Source organism: Anolis carolinensis, chromosome 2 (assembly GCF_035594765.1).
Source record: "Anolis carolinensis isolate JA03-04 chromosome 2, rAnoCar3.1.pri, whole genome shotgun sequence".
In the NCBI taxonomy this organism is placed as follows: Eukaryota; Metazoa; Chordata; class Lepidosauria; order Squamata; family Dactyloidae; genus Anolis; species Anolis carolinensis.
The window spans coordinates 156538520-156565669 of record NC_085842.1 but is presented as its reverse complement, the minus strand read 5'-3'; the positions used below and the strand labels follow the sequence as shown (position 1 = coordinate 156565669).

General features: G+C 43.4%; 1 protein-coding gene across 6 annotated transcripts in view; it reads left to right on the top strand.

The window, feature by feature from the left end:
- The window catches only part of fmnl3 (formin like 3), a 130929-nt gene that overhangs the window by 54051 nt on the left and 49728 nt on the right, over positions 1 to 27150 (top strand). For all 6 annotated transcript variants that reach the window (XR_001729925.2, XR_001729922.2, XR_001729923.2 and 3 more), the window contains exons 2-4: positions 15444 to 15527; positions 17430 to 17510; positions 19807 to 19883. Coding sequence is in view for 3 of the 6 variants with exons in the window: in XM_008104036.3 (XP_008102243.2) it covers positions 15444 to 15527; positions 17430 to 17510; positions 19807 to 19883 (242 nt within the window). In the remaining 3 variants the exon portion in view is untranslated. The remainder of the gene's footprint in view (positions 1 to 15443; positions 15528 to 17429; positions 17511 to 19806; positions 19884 to 27150) is intronic.

Sequence of the window (27150 nt, the reverse complement as noted above, 5' to 3'; positions counted from 1 at the left end):
TATTTGTGAAAATAATATAGTTATACAATATTCCTTTTCTGTAGCAGAAAAAAATGTGTCAGAAAACTGGAAAGTATGCCCAAACACTTGTCTATTATGAGAATAGTTCCTGTTACACCCTGGAACATCATAAGCCTCTGACAATAATTGGCCTTTTTAGAAAGGCTTTTTTGGGGGGAATGCAACCCAGCACTCCTTTTTCTATGTAGCTGGAAGTCGTCTTCGTTTGTCTGTCCGCCCCCCACGTTAACTGATATTCCTTTTGTGGTGTAGAGACCTATTCCTATTCTTTCTATGTCATTTCAACCTTTGGTAGTAAAGTTTCTGTTGAAGTGGTAAAGCTCAGGAACACATCTACTTTAGTAACTGAAGTATACCTATATGAAACTGTGTCTTGAGTCCTGTATAGCTGTAAACCCTATCAATATGCTTACTTGGAAATACCTGTATCTCTTTACTTAGAAATATATTCCAATAATTTTAAGCAGACTTAACTTCTAGGTAAGTGTGCATATGAGTGCAGCTTTCATTTTAACCAAGGCAGCCTCTTGGTCTTCCAGGGACAACTCTGTATCAAGAACTACCTTCAAGCTCATTCTTCATAAGAAATGCAATATTATCCAGAACATTTATATCCCCAGTCCCATCTCGTCTTGTTCTCTGAGCAACAGAGAATCTGGATTGAGCCTCATAATCTTAGCCCTTATCTAAATCTTTCTCTACCTTCCAATAATCAATCAGGATTTCCAAAGCACCCTTGATATGAACTACAAAGTGGAGATGGTGCTGGAAAAGATCAAACCCACCTTTCTGGTTGATGATGGTTTTCAAGTAAATGTTAAAAAGTACTGGGGACAAACTAAAGGCCAGAGGCCAAAGAGACATCCCTCAGGATAATAGTCTACTCGGCAAATGCCACAGAGTGGCCCTCATATTAGCTAGACACCCCAGGAGGATATCATGGCCAGTGATTACCAGCATACATTTTGTTGTCTTAAATGTTAGACCGTTTTGAGGGTATATTTGATCTGATGATTCCAAAAGTACCACCAGCTTTCTTCTATTCGCTCTAGTTTTTGAGACACAGAACATATGCCATGTACTAGTCTTCATCAACTTGCCCATAACATTCATGATAACCATATCTAGGACACTAGAGCTGATGCAACCTAGCCAATGCAGATTTTTGAACCACCATCCTAAATAATCCCAGGACCAGGCATAAAAACCAAGATACCAAGAAAATATTGTTGTTGGGCTATGTAATGAATGCTTTTGACAGCTCAGCCATCACCAGGGATGCATCTACACTGTCGAATGAATGCCGTTTGACACCACTTTCACTTCTATGGCTCAATTCTATGAAATCCTGGGAGTTGTAGTTTGGTGAGGCAATAATACTCTTTGGCAGAGAAGACTAAGACCTTGTAAAATTACGAGTATCATGATTCTATAGCATTGAGCCATGGTGGTTAAAGTGATGTTAAATTGCCTTAATTCTACAGTGTAGATGCACTCTCAGAGAAGAAACAATTAAGTGCCTGGATCTTCTCCCCACCCCACAGCTTGGTCTCATGTATATGGCTACTCAGAAGCAAAAGTAGAGTTCTGAAAAGCATTTTTTTCTTCGTGTACTCTGTGAATGCACACTAATGGAGAACGCTGCGCCTGCGCAGGCTCCAACGGATACTCTTCCAAGCTAAAGTTTGAAATTTGGCGGTAACCCCGCCCCTCTTCCCGGAGGGTATAAAGGGCGCCCTCCGCGCCCGCTCTCCAGTTCCTTTTTTTCCGCCGCAAAGCTCACTTCGGACTCTTCGTTCTTATGTCAACCACGCGTTTTAAACGGTGCACTCAGTGTGCCGCTAAGATTCCAGATTCCGACGGCCACGCTAAGTGCCTTTTCTGCCTTGGCGAAAGCCACGTCGTCGGTACCTGCCGTTTTTGCCTGGCCTTTACAGCTCAGGCCAGAAGAAATAGAGCTGCGAGGCTCCGTGCAGCTCTTTACGAAAGAACTCTTGCTCCTGAGGCTTCCACTTCCACCTCAGCCTCCATGGCGTCCAGGCCTGCTCAGTCGGTATCATCTAAAACCTCGAAAACCTCGAGACCGCGACCGACCAAACCGCCCTGCACGGTGACCACCGCTACGGTATCCACCCGATCGGGCAAGATGGGCCCTTCATCAACTTCGAGTTCGGTGGCTTCGGCCGTTTCCACTCGATCCCGCCTGGCTGCGCCGCCATCTTCTTCCGCCATGAAGATTGCCTTCAAGAGGGCTCAGGAGGAATCCAGACGGGCTCAATCTGACTCGGCAGCTGTGTGCCCGATTCCCCCGACGCCGGGGAAATCGCTGAGGGTCGCGTCGAAACAACCCCCAGCAAAGAAAAGAATGATCCAGAGGTCGTCCTCCTCAGCGTCTTCGAAGAAGGACGTCCCCTCCTCTGGGCCTTCCTCTAGGAGATCCTCTCCTATCCAACCGGCACAACGCCTCCGCTCCTCTTCCTCTCCTCATGGTCAGTCCTCGGATGTGGACGCTCAAGCCTCCCCCGACCGGTCGGTCAGGACGGTTATTAAGGCTCCCCAGCCGGCCCCATCTCGTCTTCCGGCTCGACAAGAACTTTTTCCCCCGGCTCAAACACCTGAGAGGGGTAGACAGATGACGCGCTTAGCCCGCGCCGCCCAGGCCTCCGCGTCCAAGAGCGTTCCTCCGCAGCCGGCTCTCCCTGCTCCTGGGGTTATGCCTCATCAGGACTCTGTGCTCGTTTCTCCTCCCCGGTCCCCTCAAGGGCCCGAGGAGGATGACCCCGATATCGAACGCCCCGAGTCGATACTCTCCGCCTCTGTGGTTTCTCTCGGTCTTGACCTCTCCCCGCCTCACAACGCCTACGAGGTCGACCCACCTTCCCCGACGGATAATATCCGGGCTTTCTCCGACCAGATGGTCAGAATGGCAGACGCTCTGGGGATGGAAATTAAACAAACTTCAAAGGCTGTTACCGACCCCGTTTTCAAGAGGGTTCAAGCCCAAGCCCCGCCGGCCACCTTGCTGCCTTTTCTTCCATACCTCCTGGACGTCATCCAGGCATCTTGGAAGACTCCATCTTCGATACCTCCAACCTCTAAGAAAATAGAGGCCTGGTACCGAACCGATGACGAAACCTTGGAATGGCTCAAGCATCACCCTGACCCAAACTCCATGGTGGTAAAGGCCTCCCAATCGTCGGGTCGACAATCCAACTCCCCGGCCGACAGAGAGGGCAAACGCTTCGATGCGGTAGGCCGCAAGCTGTACTCCGGTGCTCTCCTCCTTTGCCGCATGGCAAACTACGGGGCCTGCATGGGCGCTTATCAGCAGATCCTCTGGGAGAAAGCCCAACCTTTCTTCGCCAAACTTTCTGACGAAGACCGATCAGTCCTTTCGACCCTCCAACAGGAGGCGGACTCTCTCGCACACCACCAAATTCAAATGGCTAAGCATACCGGTGATACCGCCGGAAAAATGATTGCCCACGCGGTCGCGATCAGACGGCATGCATGGCTTCGGTCCTCAGGACTCTCTTCTTCCTCTCGACAAGTGATCAAAGACCTTCCTTTCGACACCCAGGGCCTTTTCAATTCTGGCACTGATGACAAACTTAAGTCCAATCACGACTTCAAGATTCTCGCAACAAAGTGCGGGACCGATCAACCTCAGGCTCAGCGGACCCGATGGTTCCCGCAACGGTACCGTCGCTACCCTCAGCCTTTTCGTCACCAGCCGTTTCGACGCTCGTCGAGCTCGAGTCACCACAGTCATCAGCAACAACCTCGCCGCCAGCACCAGGTCCCGAAAGGTCGGGGCAAAGGTCCTGCAGCTATGCCACAACCCCAACGTCGGGCCTGACGCCTACTCTCTCGGGGATCTTTCTATCTCCACTACTACTGCCACTACCATGCCGCTCCTAGGCCCCGACCAGATCCTTCCTCTCTGCTCTTTCCTCGACCGCCTAGCTCCTTTCTACCGCAAATGGGAGTCTATCACCTCAGATGCCTGGGTTCTTCGCATTGTCAGAGACGGCTATGCCTTGGAATTCGAAACTTTGCCACCCACGGGTCACATCCTCCACACCGACCCTTCACCGGAAATATGTGCCGAGGTCGACTCCCTTCTGGCGAAGGGCGCAATCCAGCTTTCTCCTTCCGAGCAGGACACTCGAGGTTTCTTCTCGAGATACTTTACGGTTCCCAAGCGGGGCGGAGGCCTTCGGCCTATCCTCGATCTACGGGCTCTAAACCTCTTCATTCTGCCTTCAAAATTTCGAATGGTTTCAGTAGCCTCCATCCTCCCGATGCTCCGACACGGAGACTTCTTCGCCTCTATAGACTTACGCGACGCGTATTTCCACGTCTCGGTGCGAAGATCCCACAGACGCTTCCTTTCCTTCAAGCTCCTGGGACAATCTTACCAGTTCACAGTTCTCCCTTTCGGCCTTGTCACGGCACCAAGGGTCTTTACAAAGGTGGTCGCCGTGGTGGCAGCGCACCTCAGGAAACAGGGCATTATGGTCTTTCCTTATCTGGACGATTGGATGATTGTCGCGTTCGATCCCTCATCCCTTCAAAACCATGTCTCACAGACTCTTTCTCTCCTGCAACGGCTGGGCCTTCAGTTGAATGTCTCAAAGACTCAACTCCTCCCAACCACAGAAATCCGTTTCATCGGAGCTCTCTTCAACTCCATCACGGAAACCGCCTCCCTACCGAAGGACAGGTTCCTAGCCCTTCAACAGCACCTTTCCCTCCTCCTCCGCAACCGCAGGATCCGAGCCCACGCGGTCCAAGTTCTCCTGGGTCACATGGCCTCCACGGTCATGGTTACTCCTTTTGCCAGACTACGTCTCAGACCTCTCCAAAGATGGTTCATAGACTCTTTCAAACCCCATCGGCACCCGAGCTCAATGTTTCTCACGGTACCGAACCAGGTTCGCCTCTCCCTTCGCTGGTGGCAGGACCCAGCGAATGTTTGTGTGGGACTTCCCTTCCATCCCTCCCTTCCGTCAGTCACCATCACGACCGACGCCTCCAATTTTGCCTGGGGAGCCCACATGTCGAACCTCACCGTCAGGGACCTGTGGTCCACCCAAGAAAGGTCTCACCACATAAACTTTCTAGAACTGTTATCAATCTTCAAAGCCCTCCGGGCGTTTGCCCGCTTTCTTCCCCACAAGACCGTTCTGATCCAAACGTAGTAGCCATGTACTACATCAACAAACAAGGGGGTACGGGCTCGAGAAAACTCATGGCTCTCTCGATGGACATTTGGCTATGGTGCATAGCGAGACACATAACCCTGTCGGCAGTTCACCTTCCGGGGGCTCAAAATACTTTAGCAGACTCTCTAAGCAGAATAACGACCTCCCCCCACGAGTGGCGTCTCGATCCCGAGATCCTGAAATCCGTCTTCGACGATTGGGGCTGGCCAGCTCTGGACCTTTTTGCCTCCCCCTCGAACGCTCAACTTCCTCGATTCGGAGCGAGACTACCTCCAAACTCGACTCCGGGCTGTCTCGGAGACGCGTTTCTCCTCGACTGGACTCTCGAACCCGTCTATCTTTTTCCTCCCTTCCCTCTCATCTCGAGAGTGATAGAGAGACTCTATCTAACACCGACATCGGCCATCCTGATCGCCCCTGCATGGCCACGCCAGCCGTGGTATCCCACGCTGCTCCGGATGTGTGCGGATCCCCCCCGCACCCTCCCAATTCTCCCTCATCTACTATCTTCACAGAAGGGACAGGTTCTCCACCCCGACGTCCCGTCCCTGCACCTGACTGCCTGGAGGATACTTCCTTAAACTCTCTCCACCCAGACCTGCAGGCGATCCTTCGCGCTGCTCACAAACCGGCCACATCGAAAGCCTATGCTTACAAGCTGGCAAAATTCCAAACTTTCCTTCGGGACCGACGCGTCGATCCCGCCTCTACTTCGATCCCGCTGGTCATGGACTTTCTACTTTCCCTTGCGGATCGTCAACTTTCTCTGGCCTCGATAAAATCCTATCTCGCTGCTCTCTCCTGGCATTTCCAACGTCAGGGACAACCCTCTCTCTTTTCTAACAACCTCATTAAGACCTTCCTTCGAGGTTACAACAACTTGCACCCTCCAGTTCAACCTCCGACTCCCGGATGGAGCCTCGAACTCGTCCTTTCTCAACTAGCTTCAGCTCCCTTCGAACCTATGGCCTCTGCAGACCTTCACCTTCTCTCTTGGAAGACTGCCTTCCTTATCGCTATCACCTCTGCGCGAAGGCCTTCGGAATTGGCTGCTCTCCGGGTGGACGAACCCTATCTCCGTTTCCACCACGACAGGGCTGTCCTTCGCCCGGACATCACCTTCCTACCTAAGGTGGTCTCTGCTTTTCATCTGAACCAGGACATAATACTTCCTGCTTTCTTCCCCAATCCTTCTTCTTCTCTAGAACGGAAACTCCATCTCCTCGATGTCAGGAGAGCCCTCCTTTTCTACAAGGACAGGACTAAGGACATACGTAAGTCACCTAGACTTTTTGTGGCCTACGCTACCCACAAACTGGGCGAACCTCTTTCTTCCCAAAGACTCTCACACTGGATTGCTCAGACCATTGAGCTCGCTTATCAGCTAGCCAAACGCCAGCCCCCCTCTTCGATCCGCCCTAGATCTACAAGGGGCCTTTCCACCTCTACGGCCTTCCTGAGGGGCGTCCCTCTCGACTCCATCTGTCGAGCGGCTATCTGGTCCACTCCATCCACCTTTGTTTCACACTACCGGATGGACTCAAAGAACCTCAAGGACTCGGCTTTTGCCAGGTCCGTCCTCTCCTCCTGCCTTACCTAATGTTGTTGCCTTACTCAAACCCATTTTCGGGTTTATCCTTCTTACAGGCTGACCGTTGTCATCCATCCCGTTTGTATTCAATGTACTCAGGGTCTCTTTAACATAGTGCTTGTGTACTATACTTACCCACTGCACTGAAATTTAATTTTTGAATGCTTCTCCCTCTGTTTTCTGAGAATGAGTTTATGCCTACCTCTGTATTTTCTTACAGACTATTGCCTACTTACTATGTTATGATTGTGTTATGGATCCTAACACAAGGATCGGTTTTATTGCACTATATGCTATTGCATCGCTTACTTGACCATCGCATTTGCCTGTTTTTTTTTTTTGCACCTTGTGCTCAATAAATGTGTTTGGACACTAGACTGGTTATCGGGTTTGCTATCCCACCTACCTACACCTTAGCTTGCTAGTCTCCATTAGTGTGCATTCACAGAGTACACGAAGAAAAAGGACAGGTTGCTTACCTGTAACCGTGTTTCTTCGAGTGTGAATTCACACAATCCCGCCCTTCCTTCCCCACAGGCAAACCTCTCCCTTTCTCGCTGCCTTTGCGGCGTAGGAACTGGAGAGCGGGCGCGGAGGGCGCCCTTTATACCCTCCGGGAAGAGGGGCGGGGTTACCGCCAAATTTCAAACTTTAGCTTGGAAGAGTATCCGTTGGAGCCTGCGCAGGCGCAGCGTTCTCCATTAGTGTGAATTCACAGAGTACACTCGAAGAAACACGGTTACAGGTAAGCAACCTGTCCATACAGTAGAGTCTCACTAATCCAAGCCTCGCTTATCCAAGCCTCTGGATAATCCAAGCCATTTTTGTAGTCAATGTTTTCAATATATCATGATATTTTGGTGCTAAATTCGTAAATACAGTAATTACAACATAACATTACTGCTTATTGAACTACTTTTTCTGTCAAATTTGTTGTATAACATGAAGTTTTAGTGCTTAATTTGTAAAATCATAACCTAATTTGATGTTTAATAGGCTTTTCCTTAATCCCTCCTTATTATCCAAGATATTCGCTTATCCAAGCTTCTGCCGGCCCGTTTAGCTTGGATAATTGAGACTCTACTGTATATAGCAAAAACAAATAGTACTCTGTAACAAAATTTTAAAAAAATGTTCCTGGTTTGAAAATGTTATTTCCTATTTAATTGTGTGATACTTACTTTGAAAGTTGTTGTTATACTCCAGAAACTTTGTTTTTGTGGCTGCCACAATCTAAGTTGAATTGTTTGAGACTCTATATGATATTCATTGAAAAACTATAGCAAAATGTGCTGCAGGATGTCCCGCAAAAACAAAGGTTTTTCAGTTTAATAAACTTTTCCCATGCTTTAATGATAGAACTAATTAGGAAATGACATTTATAACCCAAGAACCAAAATTGTGTTATAAATTGTAATCAATGAGTGCCACATACTGATGGTCAATTATTGATTCTTTTAAAAAGCCCAATGGTTTTCAGACTAAATGATGAAAACCTTCTTCAGGGGCATTCAACAGAAATATCTGGAGGTGTAACCTACACACCCCAACAGGTCGGACCATTCCGTATAAAAAGGATTAGTGTTGCTGATTTGGGTTTTAAGTCTCCTGGCTTAAGCAGGTCTCATAGAAGTCTAGAGCTTCATAGAAATATAATTGTATCTTTAATAATGTTACCATTGCAAAGTATGCTAACATTTGTCAGTTGCTGGCAACCATAGCTTAGCTAACTCTTGTTCTCAGGGTTGGCTTGCAGTTTCTGTTCCTGGTTCGTGATAAAGAATCCTAAAACTATACTTTGTGTCTGTATGTGGAGAAAGCATTATAATTTAATAGGAAACAGCCAGTGTACACATGTTCCAATATATTCACGTTATAATTTACAGTGTGAATATTTGCAGTGTAGTAACATTCAATTTGAATAAAATCAAAGGCATTCAGATGCTCCCTAGACATTTTCAGCACGTTTGCATGCATTATTCTAAAGTAATAGACTTCAAGGGTGTTTGCAGACAAGGATTTTAATGTGGAATTGCCATGCCTTCTTCACATAATATTATCAATATATGAGTGTGAGAGAGAGAGACAGTGGAGAAGACCGTGTGATGGTACAGGCAACATTAGAAGCTACCTGTAGTCCTATGTTTTCCCATGACTTCCTCCTTTTTTGTTTGTTGGAGAAGAAAAGAGAAGGAAGTTTTTTGTCTTGATTTGAAGCTTAACTGGAGTTGTTGTTGTTTGGGAAATTGTTTTTTTTTTCCGTGTCAGGAGCTACTTGAGAAACTGCAAGTTGCTTCTGGTGTGAGATAATTGGGCAAGGATGTTGCCCAGGGGTTGCCTGAATGTTTGATGTTTTACCATCCTTGTGGGAGGCTTCTCTCATGTCTCGGGAAGTTGGGTGATGCATTGGGATTGTTTTTCTTTTCTCTATTTCTTCTCATTGTATATGATATCGGACTTATGTCCTACATTTCATATCCTACTTTTATTTTCTCTCTCTCACTATACATGATTTCAGACTCAAGTCTGAATGGCACTACCTAGAAGAATCCTCCACCTTGTGTGCGGACAAACAACTCAGAACCTGTATGCTTGCCCACAATGCCCTGCCTCATGCACAGAGGAAGAATAGTTTAAAGCTACAGACAGTTTGGTTGTTGTTGCCCATTTTGGTCTAAAATTATTTAACCGCTTGTGCTCCTTCTATTTTATCAGTTTTATACTTATTTATGCAGTGCTTTTGACACAAAATAAATAAAGATTCAAGTCATGTCCCTGACAGTCTGTTTTCTTTGTTTGTTGATTTAACAACAGGAAAGAAAGACAGGTTTTTTGCATACTCTGATAAAAAACTGACCAAGTATCATTGTCTGATGAAATGCAGATATATAACTAAGTAGCCTAAAGACATCATGTTGCTTTGTGATCATGATGCTGAAGGTTCCTATGCCAGTTGGTAGTTGGAGCCATTCTAGGTTTAGTCCACACGTTAAATACTTAATCTGGTGTTGGACTGATCGATCTGCCCATTTTATAATAGCCCCATTCTTGAGGTGTTGCCAATGCTATATTGCACTTTGTCCATTTTAACTGTGAAATTACCTTCCCCATTTCGGCCCATTTCGGCACATGTTGCACGTTGCCTGGGTTCTATGAATTAGTCTCCAGTGTTAATATTGTATGTTTTATGTTGATTTTAACGATTGTTTTTACTGTAATTGATGTTTTTATTGGATAACTGTTTTATTACTGTGTTTTGATATTTGATTGTTTTATCGGGCAAGGCCCCATGTAAGCCGCCCCGAGTCCCTTCGGGGAGATGGGGTGGGGTATAAAAATAAAGTTGTTGTTGTTATTATTATTATTATTATTATTATTATTATTATTATTATTATTAAGAAGCTATCTAGGGGGACTAATGCTCCCCTAATGACAGACTCAGCACCTTGGACAGTTAAATCTGGGGAAAACCCAGAGAGGATTCACCATTGCAATAACACGAATCACCATCTTCTGCTGTAGTTTGTGTTGAATGGAAATTTTGATCTGTTGTCTCTTTGACTTTGAAACCTCTGCAGTGGGCCAAGTTGCATCCCTGGCTACCAGTTAAGGGAGAGGCAAAGAAGGTTTGCAAATCTAGACAGCTTTGTTGGGAGCACTTTTGAGGAATGCAGTGTGGGCCCTTTGGCTTCTGGCAGCTGCTCTCGTCACTTCTGATTCCTTCCTCTTTAGAACAAAGTTGACTCTGTTACGATTGCCATTCTCCTGACATTTCAAAGGAGTCAGCGAGCAATTGAGTCAGAGTCTGCAGGTTTCTTAATCTGGCAGGTAGCCTGCCTTCGCTTAAGCAGAGCTGGCCAGGAAATATGGGTGTGGGGATGAGAGAAAGCATATATGTGAGCATAGTGATGCAATTAAAACACGATGGGAGCATATGTGAACTAGGCTAGAGAACGTTTGAAGGGAGCATAGATATGTGTGCCTGTGGTATCAAGAGTAAAGAGCCAGTGTGCATGTGTGTATATGTGTAAATGTATTTGGCATTTGTATCTTTGTTTTCACGCATCAGGATTTAACTTCCAAAACAGTGGATGTGAAGATCTGAAACTCATTGCAAAATAAACTACCAACGACATTCCCTTACATCCTTTCATCTGTCTTGTTCAGTAGTTTGCAATAATCGAATTAGATCAGTGGTTCTCAATCTGTGGGTCCCCAGGTGTTTTGGCCTATAACTCCCAGAAATCCCAGCCAGTTTACCAGCTGTTAGGGTTTCTGGGAGTTGAAGGCCAAAACATCTGGAGACTCACAGGTTGAGAACCACTGCATTAGATTATTGTTTTTAAATATGTTTACTTATCTATAATTGTAAAATTGTTTTATAGGTTGTGTTTTATATGTGTACATTGTTTTAAGTTGTAAAGGCATCTTGAGTCCCCTCTGGGGTTGAGAAAGGTGGGGCAAAAATGCCATAAATAAATAAATAGTCTTTTACACAATGTTGTGAGCCGATTTGGGTCCCGTTTTAGGGAGAAAAGCAGGATACAAAGATTTATTATTATTATCACCATCATCATCATCATCATCATCATCATCATCATCATCATCATCATCATCATCATCCTGGTTGGATGGTGAGTGAAATCTGTGTATGCCCAATGATAATTTCATTCATTCTTATTCCTATGTTGATCCCTGGTGTTGAAAACAGGCCCTAATCCTGCCAACAGCGTGGTGAATCTTTGGCCAAGGGTTTTGATCTTCAGCTCCCAGAAAACCCAGCCAGAATAGCTTGGGTTTGGGAGTATGGAAGCTGTAATCCCAAAATCTGGGCCCAATGTTCCTGAGTGCTGCCCTAGTGAGCCGTGCCTCAAACTGCTGCCATATGTGTATGTGCAATTGGAACAAGGTCATATTGTACAAGAAGGCAACATGGGGACACATGCCTGTGTACAACTGGGGCACCAGAATGTATTGTGCATGCTGGCTTTCTGTCTCACAAAGAGAACATTAAAGTAGTCTGTTAGAAAGCAAAGCTGAAAGAATGTATAAATGGGCATATTCTTTTCTCTATTGAACAAGCTCCAAGCTTTGAAGGAGTGTGCTTGGTAAAACCATTATAACATGATGTAATTTCTCCTTTCATTTGATTTTGCTGTGTAATATGAGACCTTTCTTTACCCACCCTCTGACGGGAAGTTACAAATGACACTCGCCTGGAGGTACCAGCAGGGCACAGCCACACACAATCTTCTCCACTTAACAGGGCCTTGGAAAAAAATATCCTTTGAAAACTACAGATCTCCAAATCCCCCAGCCTATATGCTGGTTCCAGTGCTAGGTATAGTCCATAAAAGTAGCACTGCTAAGCTTTGAGATCAGCAGTTTTTGCCCAAAATTGGGAAGCTGAATCCTGTTTCTTTTGCAGCCCAGTGGGTACTTGATTTGTTAAAAGCTGAACTATGAAACTCCCTGTTACAAGGAAATCATTATGGCTAAGAATTTAGTGATTTCCAAAGAAGATTTAGTTATCAATAGGAAATAAAGTTAGTAATTGGTAGATGGGTAGATTGGTAGATGTTAACACTTAATTCAGGAGTGGATTGAGAGGATGGAGTAAACTAGATGGAAAGAAAAGAGACTAAAAATTTGAAGCTTCATAGTTTTTTAATAGAAAAAACCAGGTGAAAACGTATATAAAATATATATGGATGTGGAGAAAGTAAAAAAGGAGATGCTTTTCTCTTTTCATAATATTAGAACCCCAAGTAATCTGCCTAAACTGAATGGCGATAGATTCCAGACAGAAGTACTTAATTGAAAGTACTCATTTACAGGGATTGAGATTGAACCTCCTATCTCCTACATGAAAAGGAACAAATGTCTTATACTTCTAAGTGAGTTAGTATGTTAGGACCAGAGTTGTGACTAATAAGCAGTCACAGTAGGCAAGCTCCTGAGAGAAAGGGTAATTGTACATCAACATCCAATGACACCTGAAAGAATTACTCAAGGTGGAGGCTGTTTAGAAGGAAGTAAGGCCTGAGCCCTGCACCGATGTAGCCCCAGATATAGCCTTTGCCTGGAAGATTACACTTGACCCCATCCATCCATCCATCCATCCATCCATCCATATCAAAGTATGTGTGTCTTGTCTTTTGGCCTGTCTGTTTGCATCACAAAGCTGTTGCTAAAGACGTGTGATGTCATTGCATTGACTGTTGTTAGGTCAAGGATTAGCTGTTGCTAGGTGAAGTGACCCTCCCTGATGTCACGGGGAAAGGAAAAAGATGATATGTGTATGAGGGGAAGGGAGGAAGACAGGAAAGAATCACAAAGAAAGCCGTATTACCATGGATATATTAGGAGGTAGACCCTCTCAAGAGCTGGAGAAGAGAGGGAGTGAAAGAGGGAAGGAAAAAGAAGGGAAAGGAAGGGGTGGGAGGAGGAGAAAGAAAAAGGAGGGAAGAAAAAGGAAAGGTGAAAGTGATTAACTGCATTCTTTTGAGATCTAGAACAAATATGTCTGAAGTTCCACTTGTTACCACAAATCTGGGATTACCAGAATGAAAATTAGTCAGGGTTCTTATGTCATTAATGATTGTATAGAAAAGTTAACTTCAGCAAATGTTACATGGCATGCAGAAAGCAACACCTGCTGAATTTCCCTCTTCTGTGCAACCATATTGTTGTAGTAAAGCTCCCACAGCTTGGGCTGATACAAGTTTAGGCCAACAACACCTGGAAGGCCAAAGTTTCCTTGCAGACTAGCTTTTTCCTATTGTGCTGTGAAGTCTGGGGATTCCTGCCCTGGAATAACCAGTTTCTATAAAGGATCACAAACTACCACCATGGAAATCATGCTTCCTGACTGATACTTGAAATTGCTCAGGTGCAGCAATCTGGTGATTCTGTCCAGAGAAGACTATGTAGTAACTGTAGTCGGCTTTCTTTTAGTGCTTAGATTTTTTTTTTTTGGGCTTTTAGTACTTTTTATTATAAAAAAATTGCTCTGGACATTGTTTTTCAGTGGGAAGCTTTGGAACAGTACTGTTTGTGTTTGTGAGGGCATTCACCAATCCACATAAGTTCATGAAAGTTTTGCAATGAGTCAAGTTTGGTTTTATTTTTAGATGTATTGCTTTCTTTCCTTTTTTTTTTTTTAAAGTGCTGAAAACAAATACTTCCTTGGCTAGGATACAAGACATTGCAGGAATGTTGCACTACTTTTGTTGCAAAGAAAAAGAAATGGGATATTAGACTTTCTAAAAACTCCATAAAAATAAATAAATATAGCAATGACATTACAAGTCCCGTATCTGTGGGACCAATATCCATGGTTTCATTTATCCATGTCTGACAAAATATATAATCTCTAGGCATTTTCTAGGTCCTCCTGTGTGAGTGAACATTCTTGGGTCAGAAGTTAATGACTTCAATGGTGTTTGCTATTGTGGTTTTGTTTACTCACACAAAGACTGGGTACATATCTCTGGTAGATATGGAGACCGTATTATAATTTCTTGACCAAAATAAAGACACCACTGGAAATTGGGGAGGGGCATGAATTGCTTTTGCCAATTTTTCTCTCTGGTGCTAACTTTAGTATATTTGAACCTTTATACTTGAACATATCTATATATTACTACGAAGTGGCAACCCTATGAAACACTGGACTGTTCAAGAGTTGTGTTTCTTTTGAGACTGGAGGTTTGTATCATGTCATAGAATCATAGAGTTGAAAGAGACCTTGTGGGCCATCCAGTCCAACCCAATTCAGCCAAGAAGCAGGAAAATCTCATTCAAAGCATCTCCGACAGATGGCCATCCAGCCTCAGTTTAAAAGTCTCCAAAGAAGGAGCCTCCACTACACTTCGGGGCAGAGAGTTCCACTGCTGAACAGCTCTCTCTTACAGTGAGAAGGTTCAGTTTACAGTCACTTTCAAAATGAACACTGTGGACTAATGCTACTCTACCTAATCTTTTCTCTCCACCATCTCCTAAATGTGCAGGCACCCTTTGTCTAATTTGTGCAGTCAGTCTCTATAGACATTTTCTTGTTTAGCTTTTTGTAAGTCAGTTGTCAGGTTACACCACACCAGCTGAAATGGGTTGCAAAAATCCTGTCTGTGGAGCTAATGGTGGGTCCTTGCCTGACTAGCTTGAATATCCCTGCCTTAGTACAGTATTTTATTTTTGTACTTTTAATGTTTTTGATTAAAATTTTGGATACTGGACAATTTAGTAAAATTCTTGTGCTGTCCAGACCAGACCAGTTTTGAGAGCCTGCCAGCCTTACCCATCACTCAGTCAGCACATTGCTGAATATAAATTGTTATTCATCTTCCCTGCAACGATCCCATATGTCCTGCTGTTTTTCCTCTGAACAGGAAGGCCTTTCATACATTCCAAGAAGCAAAGTTTGGGAAGTCACTATTTTGGACAATAGTGTCTAGGTTCCTCAGCCAGCATGACTAGAGGCTGGGGCTTTTTAGGAGCTGGTCCAAAGAAACAACCTTTCAAAGCTTTGCAAAGTGATATTGTGTGGAAAACAGTCAGATAAGCCCACCTGTGTTAACTATCCATGTGTTTTTCCTCTTCAGAGCTCCATGAACCTCCCTCCTGACAAGGCCCGTCTCCTGCGGCAATATGACAATGAAAAGAAATGGGACCTCATTTGTGATCAGGTAAGTCAAGAGCTGGTGAAAGGAGAGATTGTTCAGTAGCACAAAATCTACAAATTATATCATAACTGGCTTGTCCGTGATGGAGAAACAGCCAGAAACATCACGTCCCTTTGATCACTGGTTCCTTGACTTCCTTTTAAAGAGCAGGCCACATTCTCTTATCATAATGAATTGTTTATACTTGGCTGCTGAATTCTTTGGCAATTTGGGATTGACTACATGGTTACCAGAAAGAGCGTCAGCATCTGACCCATACATAGGTCTGGAGCTGCAGGAATAATTTTATTTTTTTAAACTTCAGTAAGTACCATGTGGATACAGCAGTGTAGATACAATTCTGAGAAGAACTGCAAAATTGGCTCTTTATCACCATACTCTTGTTTCTGTCTCTACAGCATGATGGGAGTCATTTGACCTTCCACATGATAGACTGCAACTCCCAGCATTCATCACTATTGGCTTTGTAGCCAAGGACTTGTAGCCTGACATCTGGCTCACTGCCCAATACCCATACTTACTGAATAGCATGAGTTCTTTGACTCTCTAGATGTGTCATACTGCAATCCCTACAATCCTTAATCACTGAGCATGCTGGGATGGGTTGAAGAGACCAGTAGACCAAAACACCAGCAGATCCAAAGCCCCCTCCCCTCTTTACAGGAAGGTCCATCTCATACATGGAGATGTCTCATCTAAACATAAGCAAAGTACAGAAAGCAGTTCTCAGCATTACTCACCATTGGCTATTCTGGCTTACTTACTTAAGCGATCCCTTGTAGTTCAAGGATGATGGTCCTCCATTTCTTGGAAGACGCCTGTGTGTGTGTGTGTGTTTTTTTTAATGTGTGGAGGTCGGTGCACGGCCGGTCAACACACAGTCTTCACAGATTGAGGTCCCAGCAGTGGTGTGATTAATACAACGAGAGTGGCTTCTCAGTCTGTTGCAGCCTTCTTCCGCCTTCACAGCTGTTGTAATATGTACCATGTTATCCTCCGCCTGCTCCGCCGTTGAGGTTTTTGGGTCTTCGGATTGTTCTTGGCCTGGATCCTCCCCTGTGGCCACTCCTGGGAGTGCATGACTCCAGTGGTTGTGCCCGCAGGTTCATTGGAACACGCAAGCCCCCTCACCACGTCAAGGTGACAATCCATCAAGGGGGAATGGTTATTCTGGCTATAGATGCTGGGGAATGCAGTCCCAGCAGCAGCATCTAGAGTGGGGTACTTGGCCTACCCTTGATCTAAAGGGATAGGTGTGAACTAGGTGTCCAAGATCCACAAACTCACCATAGATACTGCCTGGGAATTGTTACATCTTTTCCCTCCATCGGGGTACCCAGGGAAAGAGATAGAGTAGGAGGCTAGATGACCATTTGTAAGGAATATATTGATTGTGTGTTCCTGAATATCAATTGGTTGGACTCGATGACCCTTTCAGTCTCTTCCAACTCTATAATTCTAGTACATAAAAATCATGTAGAGTTTTAAAAATTGTCTGGTTTTTTGTATATCAGAGTAGGATAGGGTTTGCTTCCAAGAAAGTGGGCCATCTTAAAATGAAAGGCAGAGATCCTTCTAGCATAGGAGTAGAAGGGGCAGCACAGCGGAATATATCTGGGTGGAGACTGGAAATGGCTTCCTTTTCAAGTTTGTTAGTATTACAGACATGAAGGAACATCTGGGATTCAGATTACAAGGAGGAGCAAATGACCAGGAAGACATTTGGTGAAAGGGAGGCTGAAAGAAAGTTTTAATAAATCAGTAATAGTGACCTTTACTCTGCAGTGACCTTGCCCAAGCTCATCCCAATATGCTTTCCAAGACATCTTGTTTTCTCAAGCTTTCTTGCTTCTGCCAGACTAACCACCTGTTGTTCTTTCTTTTTATCCTTCCAAATTACAACAGGAAAGATTCCAGGTGAAGAACCCACCCCACACATACATCCAGAAACTGAAGAGCTTTCTTGACCCTGGAGTCACCCGGAAAGTAAGCCCCAGAGAGTCTTGTTTTTATAAAATGTCAGTGCTTTTACAGTTGGAAATGTGATGGCCCAGGAAGGTTGTCATTTGTTCCACATACCAGAACATTTAGCTATGTACAGTGGCAGAGAGATTTCCTCCAAGGCCAAGCAAGGCAGATTCTAATACTCACACTACACAACTATAGTAGGGGGGGGGGGGTTCGTGTCAAGAGCAACTTGAGAAACTGCAAGTCACTTCTGGCCGTTTGCAAGGATGTCGCCCAGATGTTTTGATGTTTTTACCATCCTTGTGGGAGGCTTCTCTCATTTCCCCACATGAAGCTGGAGCTGATAGAGGGAGCTCATCCGCACTCTCCCCTGGTTGGCTTCAAACCGACAACCTTCAGGTCAGCAACCCAACCTTCAAGTCATCAGTCCTGCCAGCACAAGGGTTTAACCCACTGCGCCACCGGGGGCTCTAACTATAGTGGTATGATATCACTTCAACTGCCAGGGCTGCATCCTGTGAAATCCCAGAACTGGCTGTAGAGCAGTGGTTCTCTATCTGTGGGTCCCTAGATGTTTTGGCCTTCAACTCCCAGAAATCCTAACAGCTGGTAAACTGGCTGGGATTTCTGGGAGTTGTAGACCAAAACACCTGGGGACACACAGGTTGAGAACCACTGCTGTAGAGAGATGGGCCTTTATAATCCTCAGCCATAGAGTTCCTTTGCTGCCCTTGACCAAACTAAAGGGCGGGGTATAAATAATTGAAATAAATAAATAAATTCCCTGGGTTTCCATAGGATGCAGATGTGGTAGCTAAAGAGGCAAATGTTTGTGGCAAATGTTTCTGGTTGCCACAAATCAGTAATGTGGAAGTACTATTCTGATTTGTGTAGAGATTTACAGTCAACATTCCATTTCCTATGATTTCGAACTGTTGTCTCCAATCAGTGGGGTAGAAGAGCAGGCAGTAACAAAATTTGGGAATATTATGTATACAGACAGTCCCTGAGTTACAAATTACTCATAGTTAAGAATGGGGCAAGACAACAGGAAGTAAGATAAATTTACCTCTCGGAAGCAGAGCCGGCCCTAGGTATTTTTCAAGTGTAGGCGAACAGAATTTTGCCCCCCCCCCCCCCCCCGCAAACAATCACTGAAAAATAAAAGTGTTGGATAAGCGAAAATGTTGCATAATAAGGAGGGATTAAGGAAAAGCCTATTAAACATCAAATTACATTAAGATTTTACAAATTAAGCACCAAAACATCACGTTTTACAACAAATCAACAGAAAAAGCAGTCTTGACTGCGCCCCCGTATGTTTGGTGCCCGAAGCGACCACTTAATTCACCTCATTGTTGGACCGGCTCTGCTCGGAAGGGAAATTCACTCCTGTAAGAGTTATCATGGGGAAAGGTGTCTCCACTGAAGCTATATCACCAATCCTTGTTTCTGCAACAAGACAATTTTTCACAAACCAGTAATCGCAGAGATAGAAAGTGAGGTGAAATCTTCTGAACAGGGGCACAGACAGCAAAGCCAACATCACATGGGTGTTAATCCTCCTCTGTGCTATCCAAAACACACACACACACACACACACACACACACACACACATATGTATATATGTATGTATATATATATGACTGCTACACTTAGAAATGTACCTGTTCTGACTTAGATACAAATTCAACTTAAAAACAACAGACCCTATCTTGTTCGGCACTGCCTGTGTGTGTGAGTGTGTATAGATTACAGTTCTCTGAATCTCCCAGTCAGCATGGTTAGCGCCCATAATGGTTGGGGGATTCTCAGAACTGTAGCCTAAAAAGTACGTTTTCTAAGGTTTGGGTAGCGGCCTTGTAGTGCTGGAAAGGGACATGTTTTCCAGCAGAATGGAACAACTCTGAGTGTTTGTGTCTGTTCAGGATACATTGCAAGCGTTGTTGTACTGATGTCACCAGTCGTCAGTCTGCCCAATGGTAGGGCCAATAATCCTGAGTAATATGCTTCTTCTAAAACAGAGTTTCTCAAACTGTGGTCCTCCAGATGTTTTGGACTTTAGCTCCCACAATTCTTAGCAGCTGGTAAGCTGGCTGGGATTTCTGGGAACTGAAGTTCAAAACACCTTGAGGAGCACAGTTTGAGAAACACTCTTTTAAATAATAAAAGTTACAAAGTAAAGAAGAAAACTGGATAACGGATATGGGTTAAAATCTTGATGCATTTAGCTTACCATACTTCTGATATTTGTGGAAGAAGACAAGAACAGCGTTTATCCTACCAGTCTACATGCCTCTGTTGCTCTTACAGAAGTTCCGCCGAAGAGTCCAGGAATCCACCAAAGTACTGAGGGAGCTGGAGATCTCTCTGAGGACCAACCACATTGGGTAAGTCATAAGTGTCCAATCTGTTCGGCATATATTTCACATGTCATGTTCAAGTCTGTTCGAAGTCAGTGCTGCTCTAATGTGCAGGTGTCATTATAATGAGCCAGTGCCACTCCAATGTCTTGTTCTGTAGATGTTCTTGAATTCCGTGATGGCCAATGGCTTCATGTTGGGACCAGCCATGGTGATGTGGGTTTTAGTCTTGAACTAAACTTCCAAGGGATTGAATTACACCACTGACATGGAAGCCTCCAGTTGCCATTGCCTGGGACCCATGGGTAGCTGGAATAAAAACCTACAACTTTAAAGAAGAAAACAATATAAAGGACTGTATACATGCACATGTGTTGATCAAACAATTTGCAACTTATAGCCATTCTGCATGTAATTTTTGAAGCTCATCAGCTCTGATTTTTTTTTGATTCTGCTGCTCATTGTTTATAACCTTTCCCATTCTTGCTGGGAGTTTGATGAGAATTTTAGTTGTAAACATCTGAAGGGAATTACAAGTTTGTGAGAAGTGATTTATATCCATATGTTAGGGTGTTAGAAGCAGTAAACATTCCATACACCATGTTCCTATTAGGAACTGATTTCACAGCTAAAATAGAAGGGTAGGGTAGAATATAGGCCAAATGGACATAAATTCCTTACTGGGTGATTAAAATGATAGGGACTCTTTACTCTGATTCTTCATGTTGAACTGGAACAACTTAGGGTGCCTCTACTACACTGTAGATTTAATACAGTTTGATCATGTGAGTTGCAGTTTTACACTTTTTTTGCCAAAACTTGCTGGTGTCTCACCAAACTACATCTCCCATGGTTCCATTGCACTGAATCGTGGTAGTTAAAGTGTTGTCAAACTGAATTAATTCTACGTTGTAGATGCACCCATAGAAAGTTGTTGTGAGCCTTATCAAGTGTACAGTGTCTTTTTCAAGAATCACCAGCATTGTAATTTTCTGAAACAGACTATTGGTAGATTCAACCTTGCTGTGATGTTTTGCCAGAAGTTTCATGTTCACAATTAAGTGTATTATTTAAAACAAGTTAATGGTTAATGAGCAGGGTCTCCTTTTGAAATTATACAGGATGTGGTTCTGGTTTATCTTTTATCTCATCAATTCATGCTAACATGTTCAGGCTGATTTCTTTTATTGAGTCCCTGAAGATGAGGGATTGTGGTGTGCAGAGGGATCTTAGAGATTTCTTCTCCAATCTGAAGCCAAAGGGATGAGCAACCACTTCCACTAAATGACTCATTATTTGCCAACTGCAGGGATACGAGGAAGCTCCTTCCTTGTTCTGGCTAATATTTGTTCAAGACTCTTACTGCCACAATAGTGTTTTGGATTATGTATGATAGATAGATGCATTGACCATCTTGTGGGGCCTTTCTGAAATGTGTTCAGAAAGTCTGCTTGTTTTTTAAAAATATAGTGCCTATCTTCTTGATGAGCTGAAGGCAGTGTCTATGACTCTCATACTGTCCATTTTATTCTCGTAACAATTTCATGAGGTCGGTTAGGCTGAGAGAGAGTAACTGCCAGGCATAAGATTTGGAAACATTTAAGAAGGAAATATCTCTACATGTTGATTTTCAAGTTGTTTTCCTCAACAAAGACCATGCAGTCAACCCCCTGTATTCCTGAACTCTGCATCTATGGATTCAACCATCCACAGCTTGAAAATATTTCTTTTTTGTCTCAAAAAGCAAACCTTGATTTTGTATGTTATATATTTTACTTCACCATTGTATATAATGGGAATCCTGGAATGAAACCTCAGCGGATACCAAAGGCGAACTGTACAAATATTTCCTGGTCAAAAACATTTGGCCTAAATTGAAAAATGAATTCTTCATTTACACTTCCCAAGAGTTCTTCCTTTTGTATTGGATTCATTTCCTTCTGCTTGGTTTAGGATCCAGCTCTCAAGTCCCGATCCTGCACTCTACCTACTCACTACAAATGCATTGAGGTATCCTTAGTTATAGCAAGTGATGTCAATCTCAATATAGACATAGAATGAATCAGTGTGTTACAACAAAATATAGAGTGTTGTCTTCTGGAGATGCTTGATTGAGCAGGTAAGCCAAAGGATTAGATGGATGTTTGGGAGGTGATATTGGTCTTTCCTACCTCATATTTCATTCAGGGAATCCTCTGTAGTCCAGTACAAAGAGAAGCTGAATATCAGAACCATTCCAATCACTTTTAGTTGTTTGAGGTGGAACAAAAACTTGTGTCCCTCTAAATTGCAATGTGTAGGGTACCCAAAGCCAGCTGTTATGGCAACTGTAGCGGAAAACCTTTCTTTATCTCTAACAAGAAAAGTACAACAGGAAAGTCAGTAACTACCAGTATATTCTTAGTTATTCTTTTATGACACCTAGATATTGCTACCCGAGGCACCTGAATGTTAGGGTCAGCTCTTCTGTAAAAAATCCAGTAAAGAAAGAAAGGAACCAAAGAGGAACAGAAAAAATTGCCAAGCGGAACTTGTGGATGTTGTTGGGCTTTGCCTCCTAGAATCCCTGACTTCCATTGAACTGCAGCCTTCCTAAGAGGCCACTATTCCCCACAAGCTTCCTATTGCTGCTCTTGTGAGCTGGGAAATCTGTCCCTGTCGCCACCTGTCCTGGCTCTGGCTGGAAGGGAAACGCCAACAAGAGCAGGAAGCCAAACTGTTCCTGTCCTCGGTTTCCGGTCACTGTTGGGCAGGAGTTCCTCAGGATAGCTGGCCTGACATGGGGAGTGGTGCATAATCAGCAAGACCCTTGGGCTGGTCCTGAGCAGCACATGAACACCAATCTGGGTGAAAATAAGAGAAAAAGGGATGCCATATGAGTACATGTGGGTTTTTCAGATATATCATCAGGAATACTTGTGGGGTGGGATTGGTTGTGTTTTGAGTCACAGAGCTGTAGGACCAAAAGAGACCTCAGTAAAGTTTATCTGTTCCAAATTCTTGCCTTAAAACTAAAACCACCCTTCCCAGACAGGGTTGCCAGAGTAAAAAAATGGAGGCAATTCCTTTACCATTAATGATTGTGTTGAAGAAGGAAGTTCAGCAAATATTGTTTATCACAGAACCATGTAAAAAAACAACATTTGCTGAGACTTCTCTTTCTGCACAGCCATTTAAGATAGAAATAAGTCATCTCCAGTTTTCATTCTTGCAATCCTGATTCTTGCACAGAATCATAGGCAGTTGGCCAACTGGATTAGAACACATAGTATCCTGGACAGAGAGGTCCATGGGTTTATTGACCCACAAAGACAAAAAGTATCAGGGCTCATCCAACACATTTTATTACCTGAACCAGAACAGGAACCAGAACCACCTATCCTCCTCAAGGGAGTTATATTGGCACATAAAAGCAAGAGCTCCCAGAAGATCCTTCCCAACCCCTGACAGTAAAAATGTGCAGCAGATTAATGGCTAATGATTTGCTGCTCTTCCATGATAAACAAAATCCGTTTCCTGAGGCAGTTGCCTCACTCTGACCAAGGATAGGACTTGTCCTGTGGAATCCATTCAGTAAAACACACCTAAACAGGTATCCAGACAGATCAAAATGCAGCACTTCCTGCCTCACAGCTGGGAAAGTTGCTCACTCTTTTACAGGGAGCGGGGGGCAGGACCTTTTTCTTGTAGCTTTTAATAAGACTGCTGATACAGTAGAGTCTCACTTATCCAACGTTCTGGATTATCCAACACATTTTTGTAGTCAATGTTTTCAATACATCATGATATTCTGGGGCTAAATTTGTAAATACGGTAATTACTACATAGCATTACTGCATATTGAACTACTTTTTCTGTCAAATTTGTTGTATAACATGATGTTTTGGTGCATAATTTGTAAAATCATAACCTAATTTGATGTTTAATAGGCTTTTCCTTAATCCCTCCTTATTATCCAACATATTCGCTTATCCAACATTCTGCCGGCCCGTTTATGTTGGATAAGTGAGACTCTACTGTATTTGGTTATATAATTTAGAACCCTATCAATTTATCTGTTCAAGACAGTTGGCAATGTTCTGTTACATGCTGGCTATTATTGCTAAGAAACAGAGCAAGGCCTATGCCAAATTTTTGTAGAGTTTGTTTTTCTCACAGTGAAAGCCAATATTAAAAGAGGGAGTGGATTTTGCCTAAAGAGTAGTGCTCATGTAGAAAAATGATAATTTTTGAAGAATCTTTCCCATTCTCATAGCAAAGGATTTATCAAAAGGGAAGCTTGTATTAGACAAGGTGCAGCAGAGTGCAATCACTATTTTATTTCTGTTAATATTCATCTTATAAAGGTTCCAGGTAATAGTGCAAGACATTCTTTCTCTGTCTTGTGAAAACATTGGGAGAGGGAGGATCATCCTGCTCACATTATTTTGTGTTGTTTCTTTTAAAATTGTTGCAGTTGTCCTTTAAAAAGGAGGTGATTTGTAGTCACAAGAAAGATGTGTTTTTGTTTTCCTATTGTTATTCTTCCATGCATGGTAGGTACATCTAGGCCAGTGGTTCTCATCGTGGGGTCCCCAGATGTTTTTGGCCTACAACTCCCAGAAGTCCCAACCAGTTTACCAGCTGTTAGGATTTCTGGGAGTTGAAGGCCAAAAACGTCTGGGGACCTTAGGTTGAGAAACACTGATCTAGGGAATCTAGTTTTGGAAATTGCTTTAATAAATAGGTATGTGTATATTCATGAAAACTTGGAACTACAGTGTTCCCCCACTTATCGCAAGGGTTAGGTTCCAGGACCACCCGCAATAAATGAAAACCCGCAAAGTAAGGACACTATATTTATTTTAATATTTATACATTATTTTGGTAGTTATACACTATTTTAAGTCTTTATCAACCAATTGTGTGTTGATAAATCACCTCCTTCTCCCCCCGTTACCCCTTGGGCTCCTTTTCTCTCCCTTTGGCTTCTCTTTCATACTTTTTATGATTTATAATAGTCTTTTAGAGTTTATTCAAAAACTGCGAAACAGTGAATCCTCGAAAAATGAACCGCAAAGTAGTGAGGGAACACGTAAATGTTATAATTTAAAATTTAAAAAACATGATGGTGCATCAGACTGGGAAAGGTTGTGACCTAGTGCCCATTGACATTAAACAATGGGCCTTGGTATCTGTTAGGGTTTGGTTCCAAGACTTGAGTATCTGTAGTTTTTGGTATCCATAGGGCAGTCTTGGTTCCACTGCTCCATGGATCACAAAATCCACAATTTCTCAAGTTCCATTAGCATAGCAAAATGATACCCTTTATATAAAATAGCATAACCAAGTTTTGTTTTTTGAATTTTTTGTAGGGAAGGGGAATATTTTCAAAGTGTGAATGGTTGAATGCAGAATTTGTGAATATGGAAATCCAACTGTATAATACTGTGACTTCACTTTAATTGTTATGGCTCCATCCTGTGGAATCCCGGGATTTATAGTTTGATCAGCTATACCAGAGGAGCTCCCAGGCTGAGGATTTCAGAGATCCTCACCTAAACTTTCAATCCCAGAATGGAACAGTGGCAGTTAATGTGGGATCATACCGTAGTGCCATAATTTTGTAGTGTGACCAGACTCCAGGGGACTGACATATCTGCTTGATGTGCTGTTCAGGTGTTCATTGCAGATGGGCAACCATAAGACCTGTGCCCATCCGTCCAGGCCTTCAAAACAGAGGGTTCCTCTGTGGAGTAGGACACATGTGGGGCATATGGCCACTAAACTCGTAGCACTGTGGGTTGAGAGAAGTTACATAAATCTGCAACAGGATTCCAGCCAATAGTAGCAATCAGTGAAGAGCTCCAGCAACTCAGTGATAAAGGTTTGCATTGGCAGTGTGGAAAACACAATTCCTTTCTGCCTTATAGGACTATAAAACCCCATAGCACTTACTTAAAGAAGTACTGCTACTACTTAACAACTAAACATTATATTACAAGAAATAAAATAACCATGCCACATGCATATTACAAAAGTATAGGCAATTGTATGGGTCTCCTGGTTCAGTGAATTTTGGTTTTAATTTAAAATAAGCGAACTAACAACTTTCTGGTCTTTAAAAGTGTGGTTAATGTCTGGTTGAACAGTGGTGACAGAGAGGATCCATGTCATGTTGAGGCTGCTGAAGAGGATTCCTGAAGAGTACTCATGGCCTTCCTCAACCTGGTGCCCTCCATCACTGTTGGAGTACAACTCCTATCATTCTTAGCTAGTACAGCTAATCAATTGGACATTGTGTTGCCTCTTGAAAAGAAGATTGAGAAGGAAATGAACAGGCACTCAGGTTTAGGGGTTCCCTAGAGTGAGAACAGGAGTGTCACTTGCAAGTGGACAAGAGAGTCCCGGAGCTACTTTGTGAATTGGCTGAGGGGGTTATCCTTTCAAGCCATCTGCTTTAATCTCCTGCAAACAGTCCATGTACCCTTGATAAAAGTCTTTCTGACTCCTGCCTTTTCTTTTCTGTGAACAGCCTTCAAAACAGCCTTTTGAAGAGGCTAGGATATTCCAGAACTTTGTTTCTCTCCCCCCCCCCCCCCCTTTTACTTTTCACAGCTCTGCACACACACCAGAGAGCCATAGCTCCCTTGCTTGTTTTCTCTACAGATAGTCAGAGCTGGTCTTGCTCTAGTCATAAAATAGCAGGGCTGCTGGATAGTTTGGGTTGAACTTTCTGTGTATGTGTGATTATGTTATTCTTGCTTGGAACCCATGTTTTTTCATTCTTCCTAGGTTTATGATGAATGGATGAATAAATTGATTGTTTATCATTACATATTTTATTTCTTACAACAATCTCAAAGTGGCACACTTGGCTCTACTTGATTGTATCCCCACAACAGTCTTAGAAGACTACTCCAGAGCCTGGAAAGTTAGTGTGAGGGAGAAAAAATATTATGACATACTGCACTTAGATGTGATAGGATGATGATGAGGCTCCCACAGCATCTTCCTACCACTCTTTGGATATGGATGCATAGATTCATGCTTTACAAAATAAGGTTGCACATTTTGGATAGATCAGGCTGTGTAACCATTTTGGGGACATTTGGTGAGTTTGATGGTATTGAACCCAGAACACTTTCTACATTCTCTCATGCACTTGGGGAAACCTGCGCCTCTCATCTAGTATTCTCTGCTCTGATTAGCAATGTTTCTCTAGCCTTTTGACTTTGGTATTGTTTGTATTTAAAACATGTATTCTCCCACTGAGCTACGGCTGGAGAAAACAACAATTTCTCCAGACCCATTT